This window comes from Myotis yumanensis, unplaced genomic scaffold (assembly GCF_028538775.1).
Source record: "Myotis yumanensis isolate MYYU_CA2020_CCGP unplaced genomic scaffold, mMyoYum1.0.hap1 SCAF_1, whole genome shotgun sequence".
NCBI lineage: Eukaryota > Metazoa > Chordata > Mammalia > Chiroptera > Vespertilionidae > Myotis > Myotis yumanensis.
The window spans coordinates 15,921,585-15,934,746 of record NW_027223752.1 but is presented as its reverse complement, the minus strand read 5'-3'; the positions used below and the strand labels follow the sequence as shown (position 1 = coordinate 15,934,746).

The window sequence follows — 13,162 nt, the reverse complement described above, 5'->3', positions numbered from 1 at the left end:
CATCAGGTCCTTACAAAGAAGCTGCTTGGCCTCCATCCACCCCTTATCCCTACGTGATGATGGTAAATGGTGGCGACTAGAGTAGCTGCCTTGGTATCAAAGATGGCAGTCTCCTGTGGAGCCACCCCATGAGCGAGTCTCACTGTTCACTTCGTGGCTGATGTGTGGCAGAGAAATAAGACCCATCTTATCCCTCTGTGTTTTAGGGGTTTTTGTTCCAGAAGCTTATCCTTACCTAACTGGTCCAGCCCAAAGATGGGGTCAAGGGCTGTGACTTTCTTCCTTCTTTTGTTTTCTTTTTCCATTGTGCCCACCATGTGCCCAGCACTATGCCAGGAACCAAAGTCCCAAAATGGAAAGGATGCAGAACTAAGGGAAAAAAGTGTAATGAGATAAAGGCAAATATTTACTCTTTATTTACTTACTAATTTGAGAGAGAAAGCGACATTAATTTGTTGTTCCACTTATTTAAAAATTCATCAGTTGCTTCTTGTACGTGCCCTGATGGGGGATCAAACTGGCAACATTGGTATAGCAGAACGATGCTCTAACCCAGTGGTCGGCAAACTCATTAGTCAACAGAGCCAAATATCAACAGTACAACGACTGAAATTTCTTTTGAGAGCCAAATTTTTTAAACTTAAACTATATAGGTAGGTACATAGTTATGAATTTAATTAGGGTGCTCCTAAGGCTTAGGAAGAGCCACACTCAAGGGGCCAAAGAGCCGCATGTGGCTCGCGAGCCGCAGTTTGCCGACCACTGCTAACCAACTGAGCTACCTGGTCAGGGCCTAAAGGCAAATGTTTTCAATCTTCTGTGATAAATGCTCAAAGAAGTGTTGTGGGGGCAAGAAAAGGAAGCAGTTACCTCAGGACTGAAAAAGTATGGAAGTGTGGCCAGGCCACAGGGGAGGGAGTGGGATGGTAATGGGGAGCCTTCCAAGGAGAGGGAACGGCATGTGAGGACTCATGAGACAGCGGGACCCATGGGGCATTTGGGCAAGACAAGCTCCACGTCCAACTTTCCCATTCACTTGCCATGGTGCTCACTTCAACTTCCTGGGTCTCTGCAGTTTGAAAATTTGCAAAGAAGAATCAAATCCCTGTCTGATATAGGCCCAGGGGTGCTGTAAGGCATCAGCGATGGACCATTCTGAAGAGCTATGACACACAGTGCAAATGCTAGTGAGTGGCAATGTCACTTACAAAGCCTGGTTTGGGACATTTTTGCTGGCTGATTGTGCTCCGTCTCCTGAGAAACAGGGTCAGGCTCCTGGAGAACAGGCGTTCCTGGAGGCTGGCAGCGGCTCTGGAAGTTCCCACGAGGAAGGCCCACTCCCTTGGAAAGTGGTTCAGCTTTCTTCAAGGCAGTTGGGCAGTGACCATCCAGCGCCTTAAACATGTGGCCGAGCACCAGGGCTTGAGGGCAGAGAGAAACAAACCAGGGAACCAACGTTACACAAAACACTCGGGTTTTGAGAACACTCGGAAGTGGCGAGAGCTGTTCTCAAACACAGGATGGGTTACAGCGGCAAGAAGGTGGTCCTAAGGGGTCGATCAGGGCTACTGAGCAGAAGTTACAAGGTCTCTCACCACCCCCCCAGGAGAGCTGGGTTGAACTACCACTCAGTATATTCAACATTATCCATTAAATGCGCTTCTCTGTGCCAGGTGCCATGCTGAGCACTGTATAAGCCAGGGGTCCTCAAACTTTTTAAACAGGGGGCCAGTTCACTGTCCCTCAGACCGTTGGAGGGCCGGACTATAGTTTAAAAAAAAACTATGAACAAATTCCTATGCACACTGCACATATCTTATTTTGAAGTAAAAAAAAAAAAAACGGGAACAAATACAATATTTGTATTTGCATGTGGCCCGCGGGCCGTAGTTTGAGGACCCCTGGTATAAGCAATGCAGACAAAATGTTATTCAAACAAATGTATAGATATCTGGTACAATGACAAGTCATGAAGGCACACTATTGGGTTGCCAGAGAGAGAGGCCCTACTCAGACAGGGGTCCTGAAGCCTGGTGGAGGAAGGATGGCGTGCTGTGCGAGGACTGGCAGGGACCTCGGCTCACAGTGGAGGAGCACGAGGCCGAGACCAGGAGTCTCTTGCCCAAGACTCACAGCAAGTCGGTGGAGCCTCGAGTGGTGGAGAATCAGCCAAGTCCCCCTGCCAATCCCTGGAAGCCAGATGCCTGCCTCGTAGCCAGACTTACGAGCTGTGAGCAGCGTGGGCCACAGCGGTGAGGATGGGGGTGGAACGAACTGCGGCCGGACCCCCAGAGGGTGGAGCAAGGGGCAGGGCGGTCCGATGACGTCATTTCCGGGGTGGGGGTATATAAGCGGTAGCGGGCGAGCACGCCTCTGCTGTTGCTACTGCAGTGTCGGAACTCTGTGCAGGGAGGCTGGTGGGTGGACCGACAGACGGACGCACACAGACTCTGCGACCCCCATCCCCGCTCTAGCGCCTGCGGTAGCCCGTCCCGCACCGCCCGTCCAACCACCCCGCGCCCAGGTGCCCACCGTGCTCGGCGTCCCGGGTTCGCCATGCGCTCCGCGGCGGTCCTGGCGCTTCTGCTCTGCGCCGGGCAAGGTGAGCGGAGTGTGGGGGAGAGAGTCCTGGGCGCCCCTCTCGCTCCGGCCCTGCCTGCCCTGCGTCCAGGCTCCGCGCAGCGCCCGCGCCCCTCGGTCCCTCCCCTACGCGCGTTGAGTTTCAGCACCGCGGACAGCGCCCCGCCTCCCTCCGGACCCAGCTAAGTGGCCTGGGCCCAGAGCCCGCAGACCCGGCTCTTCGCTCTTCGGGCTGGACTCCCACTCCGCGAGGCAGGCACCCGGGTGCCCCCGCCCCGTACCTGGGCTGGGCGTCCGGGCTGCATCCGGCTCGGCGCCCGGCCTGGCCAAGGTCACCGGGGGGAGATGGGAGGGCTGCCGCGGGCTCTGCCTCTCTCCCTCTTCCATCCTCCCGCTCTCCGTCTTCCTGCCCTTGACTTCTTCCTCTCAGCGTCATCTCACACTCCTCCTCCTCCATCTCTTTTCCCTGGCCACCTCTCCCTGCATTCTCTTCCCGCCCCAAGCCCTTCAGCCCTGAGCCTTGTTTTCACACTTGCCTTCAGCTCCCACACCCCGTTCAGAGCAGCTTTCCCAAAGGGAAGGGCTAAGGCTCTCAGGGCAGCCTCTGGGAGACACCCTCATGGGGCAGCTGCCAGGGAAGGGAAACAAAATCAGCCCCAGCGTCTCATTTGGGTGGGGGCAGTTGTAAGGGGGAGCAAAGGGGTGACTGGGCCCCTGAGGAACCTGGGCAAGAAGGACTGGCTCTCCCCTCAGAACAGAGTGACCCCAGCTCTCTCTCTTTCTTCCCAGTCACTGCCCTCCCTGTGAACAGCCCGATGAATAAAAGGGACACCGAGGTAAGAAGGGGTGTGGGGACGCCCCAGGAGGGGGTAGGAGGCTCCAGGGAGCACCTTACAGCCAGTTCTTGGGCAGCTGCAGAAGTGAGTTGGCAGAAAGCCAAGAGCCAGCACTGCGGCTGCTGAGCCTGGGGACAGCCTGCAAAAGAAGATATCAAAGACTGCCCCATGGCCCTGCCGCCCCCAGCTTCCTCGGAGCTGAGTCTGCAGCCCAATGGGGCCCGCCGTGTCTTGCCTGTTGGGCTGGGGTGCCAGACTCACCCTCAAACATCCCGAATCTGGCAGACCCACCGAGGGCTGCTGGGGGTGGCTTCTCTGTTCTGTGGTTGTGGTTGTCTACAGACATGGGGGAGCCAGGTCTTCACCTCCCCCTTTCTTTTCCCCTCCCCCCAGGGCTCTGCCAGCAACACACCCCACCCCACAGGCACTCAAGCCATGGCTCTCCCAAAGGGCCACAATGAAAACATTCTTGGTTATGGCTTCTGCACCCCGGGTCCCAGCCAGTTAGGGCTGATGGTGGATGTCACTCAGGAAAGAGACTTAGGAGACGTTGATGGAGGCTCTGTAGCCAGCAAGAGACACTTGGTGTTGGGTGTACACTTGGAATTCATTCATGTCTGAGCTGGGGCTGTTGTCCAGGCTCTCGTGCTCACGGATACCTCCACCTGAGAGTCGGTACATGTCTGCTTCCCACCTTTCCAGGAGCTGTTGTCTTCCATTCCAGGGAGGTGATGGTTAGAACACAAAGCATCCATTTGCTCAATCGTGTTTCCTGTTCTTCAGTGGCAGAAGGGCCTGCAGTAAACCTCTACCACTCATTGTAGCTGTGAGGTTTTGGGGAAATCCCTTAACGTCCTTTCCCATCTGTAATAATATTTCCCTTGTGGGGAGTTGTGAGGAGTAGGAATCAGAGGTGAGGTACCTGGCACACAGTAGGTCCTCAGTAAATGGGCGCTGTTATTTCTAGAGCTCCGCTTCTTAATCTCCCCACGGTTTCTGGGATCCAGACCCAGTTTCTCTCTCTCAGAGTCTGTTCTCACGATCTCTTGGTTATCTGCTATTCCCAGTGCAAGGTCTGGGGTTGCAGGGACATGCAAGGCACCGGCTGAAGGGCCCTCCTTGCCAGGTCCCTCCTGGGAGACATTCAGGTCACTGTATTGTACTCAGGAGCCTGGGGTCAGGGGCACCAGAACAGCTGATAAAGACCTGAATGTTCCATCCCCAGGATGCTGACAGCTGTACAGCCTGTTTGCCAGCTTGCCGCCCTGGATCCTTGGATAGGTTGCCTTGGTATCCCGTAGACACAGCCTTCCACTCCCTCTCTCCCGACCAGCATTGCCTGACTGACACCTCCTGGCACCCCCGCCCCCCCCCCCCCCAGCCAGCTGAAGCAGGTTGGGAGTTGTATATCTCTCCCTGAGTGTGTGTGTGGCACTTCACGCTTTTTAAAAAATATATATATATTTTATTGATTTTTTACAGAGAGGAAGAGAGAGGGATAGAGAGTTAGAAACATCGATGAGAGAGAAACATCGATCAGCTGCCTCCTGCACACCTCCTACTGGGGATGTGCCCACAACCAAGGTACATGCCCTTGACCGAAATCGAACCTGGGACCCTTGAGTCCGCAGGCCGACGCTCTATCCACTGAGCCAAACCGGTTAGGGCGGCACTTCACGCTTTATAGAGTGTTTTCCCGTCGGTGCCTTGTCACCCTGGGAGGGGAGTTGGGAGGTTCTTCTCTCTCCCACTTCACAAGTGAGGAAACTGAGGCTCAGAGAAGTCGTTCCCAAGGTAACAGCGAGGATACCACACTAGAGTTGGTACCATCCTCCACTATGCATTTATCAGGTGCCCAGTTATCCACAGCACCTTTCAGAGAGAGAGAGGGCTGCCGTTGGCCTGGGATGGGCACCAGAGACAGCCAATGTGTGCCCACCTCCAGCCAGCAGACTCATCCCTGGGTGAATGTGGAGCCAGACCATGAGGCTGTCACTCCCTGCGTGTGACAGCACTGCGGATGTTGGGGGGCAGTCGTCCAAGTCCTGTTTCCAGCCAGGGTAGAGCCAGGGAAGGTCTCTGTTCTCCTCTGGGTGGTCCAGAAAGGCTCCCTGGACATGGCTGGTTGTTTGGGCATCTGCAAGACTGAGATACTGTTGCAGAACAGATGTCTGATGCCCGGGAGCAGCTTCCCCATCATTAGAGAAACCTCTGGAGATGAGAAGGCCCCAGGTACCCACCCCCCTTAGAGGGGCACCTGCTGGCCCGGGGATTGGAGTGCCTGGCGCCCAAGTACCATGTAAGGGTTTTCTCTTATCATGACTATTGTTGTCTGAGAAGGCAGAGCTGTGCCCCTGAGCCAGGCCGCCATGGACTCTCAAAGACAAGAGTTTGCTTGTCTTCATTAGAAATGTCCTCATTAGAAATCTTCCCTGGAGCCTTAGGGGCTGAGTCCCATGCCCCAACCCACCCCAGCTGCCCCACTGTCTTTCCAGGTGATGAAGTGCATCGTGGAGGTCATCTCTGACACGCTCTCCAAGCCCAGCCCCATGCCTGTGAGCCAGGAGTGCTTTGAGACACTCCGAGGAGGTATGGGCCAGGCTGGGGGGAGGGGCTGCTGCCTGCTGGGCTGGAAGGCTAGGACAGGGGTGTGTGGCTCTTGATGGAATTCAGTGATTTAACTCAACTGTCCCTGACAGTGCCAGCCTCGCCCAGGCCCGTGCTGCAGCCTGAGTGGTACAGGGAGATGAAGGCGGTCTGGGCCCTGTACTCCTGGAGCGTACAGACGGGCAGAGGGACAAATAGGAACACAGTTAGGACTCTGAGCAGAATGAAACCAGGGCTGGAACAGCAACCACCAGAACGCGAGCTCCCTGCGGACAAGGATTTTGTGTGCTGTATCCCCTGTGCCAAGAACAGCTGCTGGCACCTGGGAGACATAGATATGTGATGAAAAAAGGAGCATTGCGGGTGGGCATGAGGGGAAAGCTTTGCTAAGCAGGCAGTCAAGTTTTGAGCAGCTGTTGGATGGAGCCAACATTAGCATTGGGGTTGGCAGTGAAGAGAAAAGTTGGAAAGCAATAGGTAGAAAAATGAAGAAAGGGCACTCGGGGGGATCGGCCAGCGCGAGCCCAGGCGTGGAGGCGGGTACCCCCCTCGGCACTGCCCTCCCCTGGCCAGGGTCTGGGTGCTTTCTGCTGGTAGAAGACTGATCGGCACCTGGGAGAGGGGGTCATTTCAAAAGTGTTATCGAAGGCCCAATCTTGCCGCTGCCACCCAGGCGTTGAGTTTCCAGAGTGAAGTCCCTGTGCTCAGCTGAAACTGTCGATGGCAATCTCTCCCTCGGCTGCCCTCTGGCCGCAGCCCATAACACCCTCCTTCCTTGCAGATGAGCGGATCCTCTCAATCCTGCGACACCAGAACTTGCTGAAAGAGCTCCAAGACCTTGCTCTCCAAGGTACGTCCAGCCACCGCGCATGCATCTGGGTCAATTCCAGCGACTGGGAGTCAGGAAGTCAGGGCGGAAGGTCCTGTTTCTCTCTGGTCCGCAGCTGTTTCTGATTGGAACGGTGGGGTCCTCCATGCCACCTGGTCAAGTCGGCCGCAATATAGTGGGAGAGATCAAGGCCCAGAGAGGTTGAGAGTCTTGCCCATGGTCACACAGTGAGATAGGGACATGCCAAGACCAGAGACCTCTCTCCTAATACCGCCCAGTCTCTGCAGTTCAGCCGTACTTTCGAGATTGGGTGGCAAAGAGGATCTCTTTCCTCTGGGCACACTTCCTTGCCCACAACCACTGGGCCAGGCTCCTATGGCCATTCCAGAAGCTCCCATCCTGGGGGAAACATCAGTGCCAGCTGCAGAGTAGGTCTGGGCAAGGGGCCACGGTCAGGAACCGGGCACAGGAGGGGACAGTCCCAGGCCGTGGCCGCAGCCTCAGGCTGATGCAGGGAGCGGGGGTCTGTGGCTCATGGCAGCAGCTGCCAGCCCCGGGCTGGGACTTGGGCATGTGTTTGGCTTTCTCCTAAGTGTCTGGACTCAGGGGTCCAGGGTGAGCAGGGTCTGCCTGAACCAAGAGCCCCCATGAGGGTAACCGTCACCGTTGTCACCTGCTGCAGGGTTCCCTAGCTCCCAGCCAGGTCCTGAGGGGCCCGCTCTTTGCCTCCGCCCCTGGGACCCTCTGCTCCATCTGAGTCTTGGCTGCTCTGTGAGGCAGCAGGCAGGCTTGATCTCATTTCCTGGGTGAGAAACTGAGTCTGGAGGTGGTATAGCCACCAGCTGGGCCCCAGCTGGGAGGGGACAGGGGCAGCCAATCCTCTCCGCCTCTCGCTGGGCCGGCCTGGAACGTGCTGTGCCCAGTGCACAGATGAGCAAATGGAGGCCTTCCCTTTCACAGACAGATGTGCCCGCTCAGACCAAATGGGACTTTTTTCTCCCACCAGGAGCCAAGGAGAGGGCACGCCAGCAGAAGAAACACGGCAGCTTTGAGGATGAACTCTCAGAGGTCCTTGGGCAGCAGAACGACCAGGCCGCGCTGAAGGGTCAGTGCTGGCCAGTCCGGCCAGAGAGCGGGGGAGGGAGGGAGGGGATAGTGACAGCAGCCATGGCAGATGGAGGGTCCCGGAGGCAGGAGCCCTCCTTGACGCCCTGGACGGTGGCCAAGTGCAGGAGGATCCCAGAGGAGTAGATTCGAAACACTGAATGAACCTGGATCTGCTCACTACTCCTCACTTGAGGATATGTTCACCATTGATTTCTCTCTTTTTTTGGAAGAGGAAGGGAGAGAGAGAGAGACCAGGAATTGAACCCCAAAACCTGGGAATATGCTCTGACCGAGAAGCAAACCCACCACCTTTCAGTGTATGGGACAACGGTCCAACCAAATGAATCATCTTTCTTGAAAACAGAGCGCTTTTAGGGGTCAGAGAGATCCCAGTGTAGGTCAAGGGGATTCTCTGACTCATCCTCCTACCTGCAAACACCCACACACTGCCCCACCAGGCCCTGCCCTTTGCATGCGGAAGGCGGTGAATAAGGCCGGTTTCCAGGAGCCGGGTTCTCAGGGGCCTTCCCTCGGAAAGCCTGCTGGTGGGGGCAGGCGCCCTCTCACGGCCAGGGCCATCTCCCCAGCGGCTGCTGGCTTGGGGCATCGCATGGACTCCCACATGCGAAAGAGTGACCGATGGCTCTGGATGCCAGCCATGGGCTGTGGGAGGGGCAGTAGTGTGTGTGTGTGTGTGTGTGTGTGTGTGTGTGTGTGTGTGTGTGTCTGGAAGCTTCAATAAGGGAAGCAGCCCCGCGTCAGCGCAAAGAGCACCCGGTACTGTACTCGGCCCCGGGAGGCTGGGACTGACAGGGGGCTCAGCTCTGCCGCCACGGACCTCAGGAGCACGGCCAGGCCTCCTCACCTCTCTGAGGATCAGTGTGAGTTTCTGTAAGCAGCGTGGGAGCACTTACGCCAGGAGTCCTGGCGCCAGATGGTGGGATGGACGAGGTCCTGCTTGTGCAACGGTAGCCATTCCAGTGATGGGCGGGGCTTCTGCTAGTGAAAGGCTGTCTTCAGAGCAACCACAAGAAAACCCCTCTTGATGAAAACGACAGCTACTGGAGGATGAGCACTTTCACAGGATGCTCAACACAGTCCCCGCGTGGAGGGGACAATGCAGTCACGGTAATGGTGCCTCTTACACAGAGAGGTTAAGGGCCTTGCCCACGATCACACAGCAGTTCAGCTGATGTCCGAATTTTCCATTCAGGCTCTACCTTCTGGGGTCATTTCCGAGGTCTTTATTTTTTTAAATCACCTCCTTCTTTTAAGAGGTAGAATTACAAAGAAACAATTCATTTGTGCTCAGGTGAAAGCCAGACGCCGAGAGGGTAACCCTGATTCCGTCATGGGCGTCTCGGGCTGGACTCGTTGGAATCGAAGGGATACAATGACTAAGATCTGAAACTGGGCTCTGGGGAGACCCTGGGTGCAGCCTGTCCTTGGGGCCCGACTTTGCTCTATTCTTTTTGCAGAAGGGACAGAGGAGACATCCTCCAAGGATGCAGAGAAGAGGGGGCTTTCTAATGAGGTGGAGGAGGATGGTGAAGACACGGACAGACCCGGGCCCCAGGCCTCCACAGAACTTGGGCAGGGGTCCAAGGACGAGGAGGACAACCAGGCCCCCGGGGAGGAGGAGGTCGCCAACACCCACCCCCCAGCCAGCCTCCCCAGCCAGAAACACCCAGATCCTCAGGCCGAGGGGGCCAGCGAGGGCCCCTCCCAGGATCTGGTGGACAGAGAGAAGGGCCAGGGTGCGGAGCCAGGGCAGCAGGCACGGAGAGAAGAGGAGGATGACGATGATGAGGAGGAGGCCGGAGAGAAGGTTATCTCTGAAGAGGAAGGCCCCACCGAAGCATTTGACCCCCACCCAAGCCTTGGCTACAAGGAGGTCCGGAGGGCCGAGAGTACGTATGATGTCTGAGGCCTCGACAAATGTGTAGGAGAGGGGGACGGGGGTCTGTGTATGTGGGGGAAGCCTCATCCATAATCTCATTCCACCTCATGATGTCCATTTTCCAGATGGGACACTAAGGCTCAGAGAGGGTTAGTCATTTGCCCAAGGTCACACAGCGAATTTGTAGTAAAATCTGAAATTCCAACCCAGGTTTGTCCGACTCCAAACCATGCACCTCCACTATTCCACACAGATCCCTCCCCAACCCAGGAGGCTGGAGGGGCTTTGCAGGGGGGTGGGTAGGCTTTGCAGGGGTGGGTAGGCCTTGCAGGGGGGTGGGTAGGCCTTGCAGGGGAGTGGGTAGGCCTTGCAGGGGGGTGGATAGGCCTTGCAGGGGGGGGTAGGCCTTACAGTGGGGGTGGGTAGGCTTTCAGGGGAGTGGGTAGGCCTTGCAGGGGGGTGGGTAGGCCTTGCAGGGGGAGTGGGTAGGCTTGGCGGGGGGTGGGGGGTAGGCTTTGGGAACAGAGAGACAGCATGACCGATGGGAACAGGCATCTCTGGGACAGTTGTCAGCGTCAACCAGGGTTTAAGAAAGACCTTGGCTCCCCCGTGGGCCTTGTCCAGGTCTTTCCTCCTGCCCGGCGAGGTGCCCCCCAGTCCCGGGCTCCCAGGGTGATGGGGCTGACGGAGAGGCAGGCTCCAGGCAACCCCCTCCTCTCCTTGGGGCTTTGAGAGGGACTGGCAAAGCTGGTGGGAAGATGGCTTTTCCCTCCAGGGAGAATCCTGAGAGGTTGAGCCAGCACCTGGGGTGGGGTCTGTGGTCAGCGGTGGCCAGAGAGGCCCGGGAGTGATGACGATTTCCCCCTCCTCTCCTGCTCTTGTCCGCCACCTGCTCCAGGTTGGTCCAAGGATGGAGCCGGAGAGACTGGGGCTGCGGAAGCCCAGTCCCCCGAGGGGCAGGGGGACCGGGAGCGGTCCCGGCCGGAGGAGGAGATGACAGGGGCCCCTCGGGGCCTCTTCCCGCCGGGGAAGAGCAGGGCGCCGGAGCCGGAGGACGAGCGGCTCTCCAAGGAGTGGGAGGACGCCAAGCGATGGAGCAAAATGGACCAGCTGGCCCAGGAGCTGACGGCGGAGAAGCGACTGGAGGGGGAGGACGAGGACGACCCCGACCGCTCCATGAAGCTCTCCTTCCGCGCCCGGGGCTATGGCTTCGGGGGCCCCGGGCCGCTGCGTCGCGGCTGGAGGCCGTCCTCCCAGGAGGACCCCGAGGGGGGCCTGCCCCCTCAGGTGCGCAGCTACCCAGAGGAGAAGAAGGAGGAGGAGGGCAGCGCCAACCGCAGGCCGGAGGTTGGTACGGGGTGGGCCTCGGGGGGCGGGCCCAGCTGAGGGGGCAGCTGCACCAAGACGTGGAGGCGCTCAGACAGGAGCCCGGAGACACCGCAGGGCCTGGGTTCGAGGCAGGCGGAACGGGGCGGGAGGAAGGGCGTGCCAGGCAGGAAGGCGAGGGAGCCCGCTCATAGGGGCACCCAGCGAAGCTGGCAGACAGGAGGCGACAGGTGCTTGGGGCAGCGGGCGGAGAGGGGGAAGGTGCTGAGCGCCATGCCCTGAGCAGCCGGGGCCTCTGCGGGGGTGGGGGCAGGGCCATGGGAGCTGGAGCTTTGGGTGGAGAGAGCTGGGAAACTAAAGGACCCGCAGGCACTGGCCTGAGGAGGGCCATTCGCTGCCCAGGGGACCCAAGCCCAGGGCACCCTTGGGCCTAGAGCTGGGAGGGCATGAGGACGGGACACTGAGGGGTAGGGGGTGTCCTGGGAAGCCCTGTGGGGATCCAGCCGGGTCCTCTCCCGGACCCCAGGCAGCCCACGCACACTCTCTGCTCCCAGGTCCAGGCAGAGGGGGCGGGGCAGGGCCAATTGGACCTCCTGCTGGGGGTGAGGGGGAAGCAGGTGGGTGCTGCCTCCTCCTGGCTGTGACCTTGGGCAGGTCCCTCTCCTCTGAACCTCATGGGTACCCCTGGGGGGCAAGGGCTTCTTCCTGCTCACCTCATTGTCACGATCAGAATCCATGTGAGCTTTGAAACCCTGGCCGCGCCCAGGGCTACTTGAGAAGCTCAATGGGGTGCAGGGCTGCAGCCCCACAGGAGGGGGTGTGGGAGCTGAGGTCCCTGGCAGGGCTGGCGACAGCCTTGGAGCTGGAGGAGGCCCCGGGCCCCAGGAAGACCACCCCTCCCAAGTCAGGGCCAGAGGGTGGCCTTCCCTGACTCCTGCTCTGAGTTCGAGGGCACAGTCTCATGGGCATCAGGCCCGGCTTTGGGGCCCTGGAAGCTTCCCGAGGTTGGGGCACCCAGCCGGGCTACACAGAGTGTGCCCTTGAACCACCCTGTCGAGCCCCCTGATTGGGACCAAGGATTGAGGCCGAGCCTAGGCAGGTGGATCGGGCAGTTCCCACAGCCTCAGTCTAGCCCATGTCCTGGGCCCCTGGCCGCTCAGGTAGGAGGCCTGGAGCAGACAGGAACCAGGCCTTGCACAATACTCCTCAGAGCAGCCTGGTGCAGTGGCATCACAGTCCCCATGGTACACAGAGGCCTCCGAGGCTCCGAGGCAAAGCCATATGTCCAAGGCCACCTGGCTCGCCACCCCACCTGTCTGCTCGCCAGTCCCTGCATAACCCTCGGCGTTCTCCCCCAGGACCAGGAGCTGGAGAGCCTGTCGGCCATCGAGGCGGAGCTGGAGAAGGTGGCCCAGCAGCTGCAGGCGCTGCGGCGGGGGTGAGGCGCCGGCTGGCCCCTCCAGCCAGGGCCCCGAGGCCCCTGTGGTCCTGGCTCTGCTGTCCCCTCTGCAGGTCCTGGCCGGCCGACCTGTGTGCTGCTTCCGGTAGGGAGGCAGCCCAGCCCGCCCGTGACCAGGCCAGCCTCCCCCCACCCCCCTTTCTCCTGCTCCGACCCCCAGGCACCCCTCTGCAGGGCAGACCCCCACGACTTCAAACGATGATCCTTTCTCTGAACACAGGAAGCTTTCTAGAAGTTTTCCTTCCACATCAGAGCCATTGGGCACAACTGCAATAACCTCTGACCCCCCGGGGAACGTTGAGCATCCCTGACTGTAACATACCCTGCTCACAACTTACAAAGGAAAATAAATCTGCTCTGGGCTCTCCTGGCTCTTTGAACCTCCCCCTCGTGACTCCGAGTGGGCGGGATGGGCGGGATTCTGGCAAAGGGACGGGGAGGCCCGTTCCCCTGGGGCGACTCCTTTCTGGGCAGCTTCTTAGCCGTGGGGCCTCGGGCAGAGGACTGCCTCCTGAGCA

The 13,162-nt window shown here is 58.8% G+C and overlaps 1 protein-coding gene across 1 annotated transcript; it reads left to right on the top strand.

The window, feature by feature from the left end:
• Positions 1 to 2,363: 2,363 nt before the first annotated feature.
• On the top strand, positions 2,364 to 13,024 carry LOC139010286 (chromogranin-A-like). The gene is made up of 8 exons (XM_070414533.1): positions 2,364 to 2,602; positions 3,370 to 3,416; positions 5,912 to 6,005; positions 6,805 to 6,873; positions 7,859 to 7,957; positions 9,438 to 9,869; positions 10,758 to 11,206; positions 12,544 to 13,024. The coding sequence occupies exons 1-8, from the start codon at positions 2,557 to 2,559 to the stop codon at positions 12,625 to 12,627; spliced, it is 1,320 nt and encodes a 439-aa protein (XP_070270634.1). The 5' UTR covers positions 2,364 to 2,556; the 3' UTR covers positions 12,628 to 13,024.
• The last annotated feature ends 138 nt before the right edge of the window (positions 13,025 to 13,162 follow it).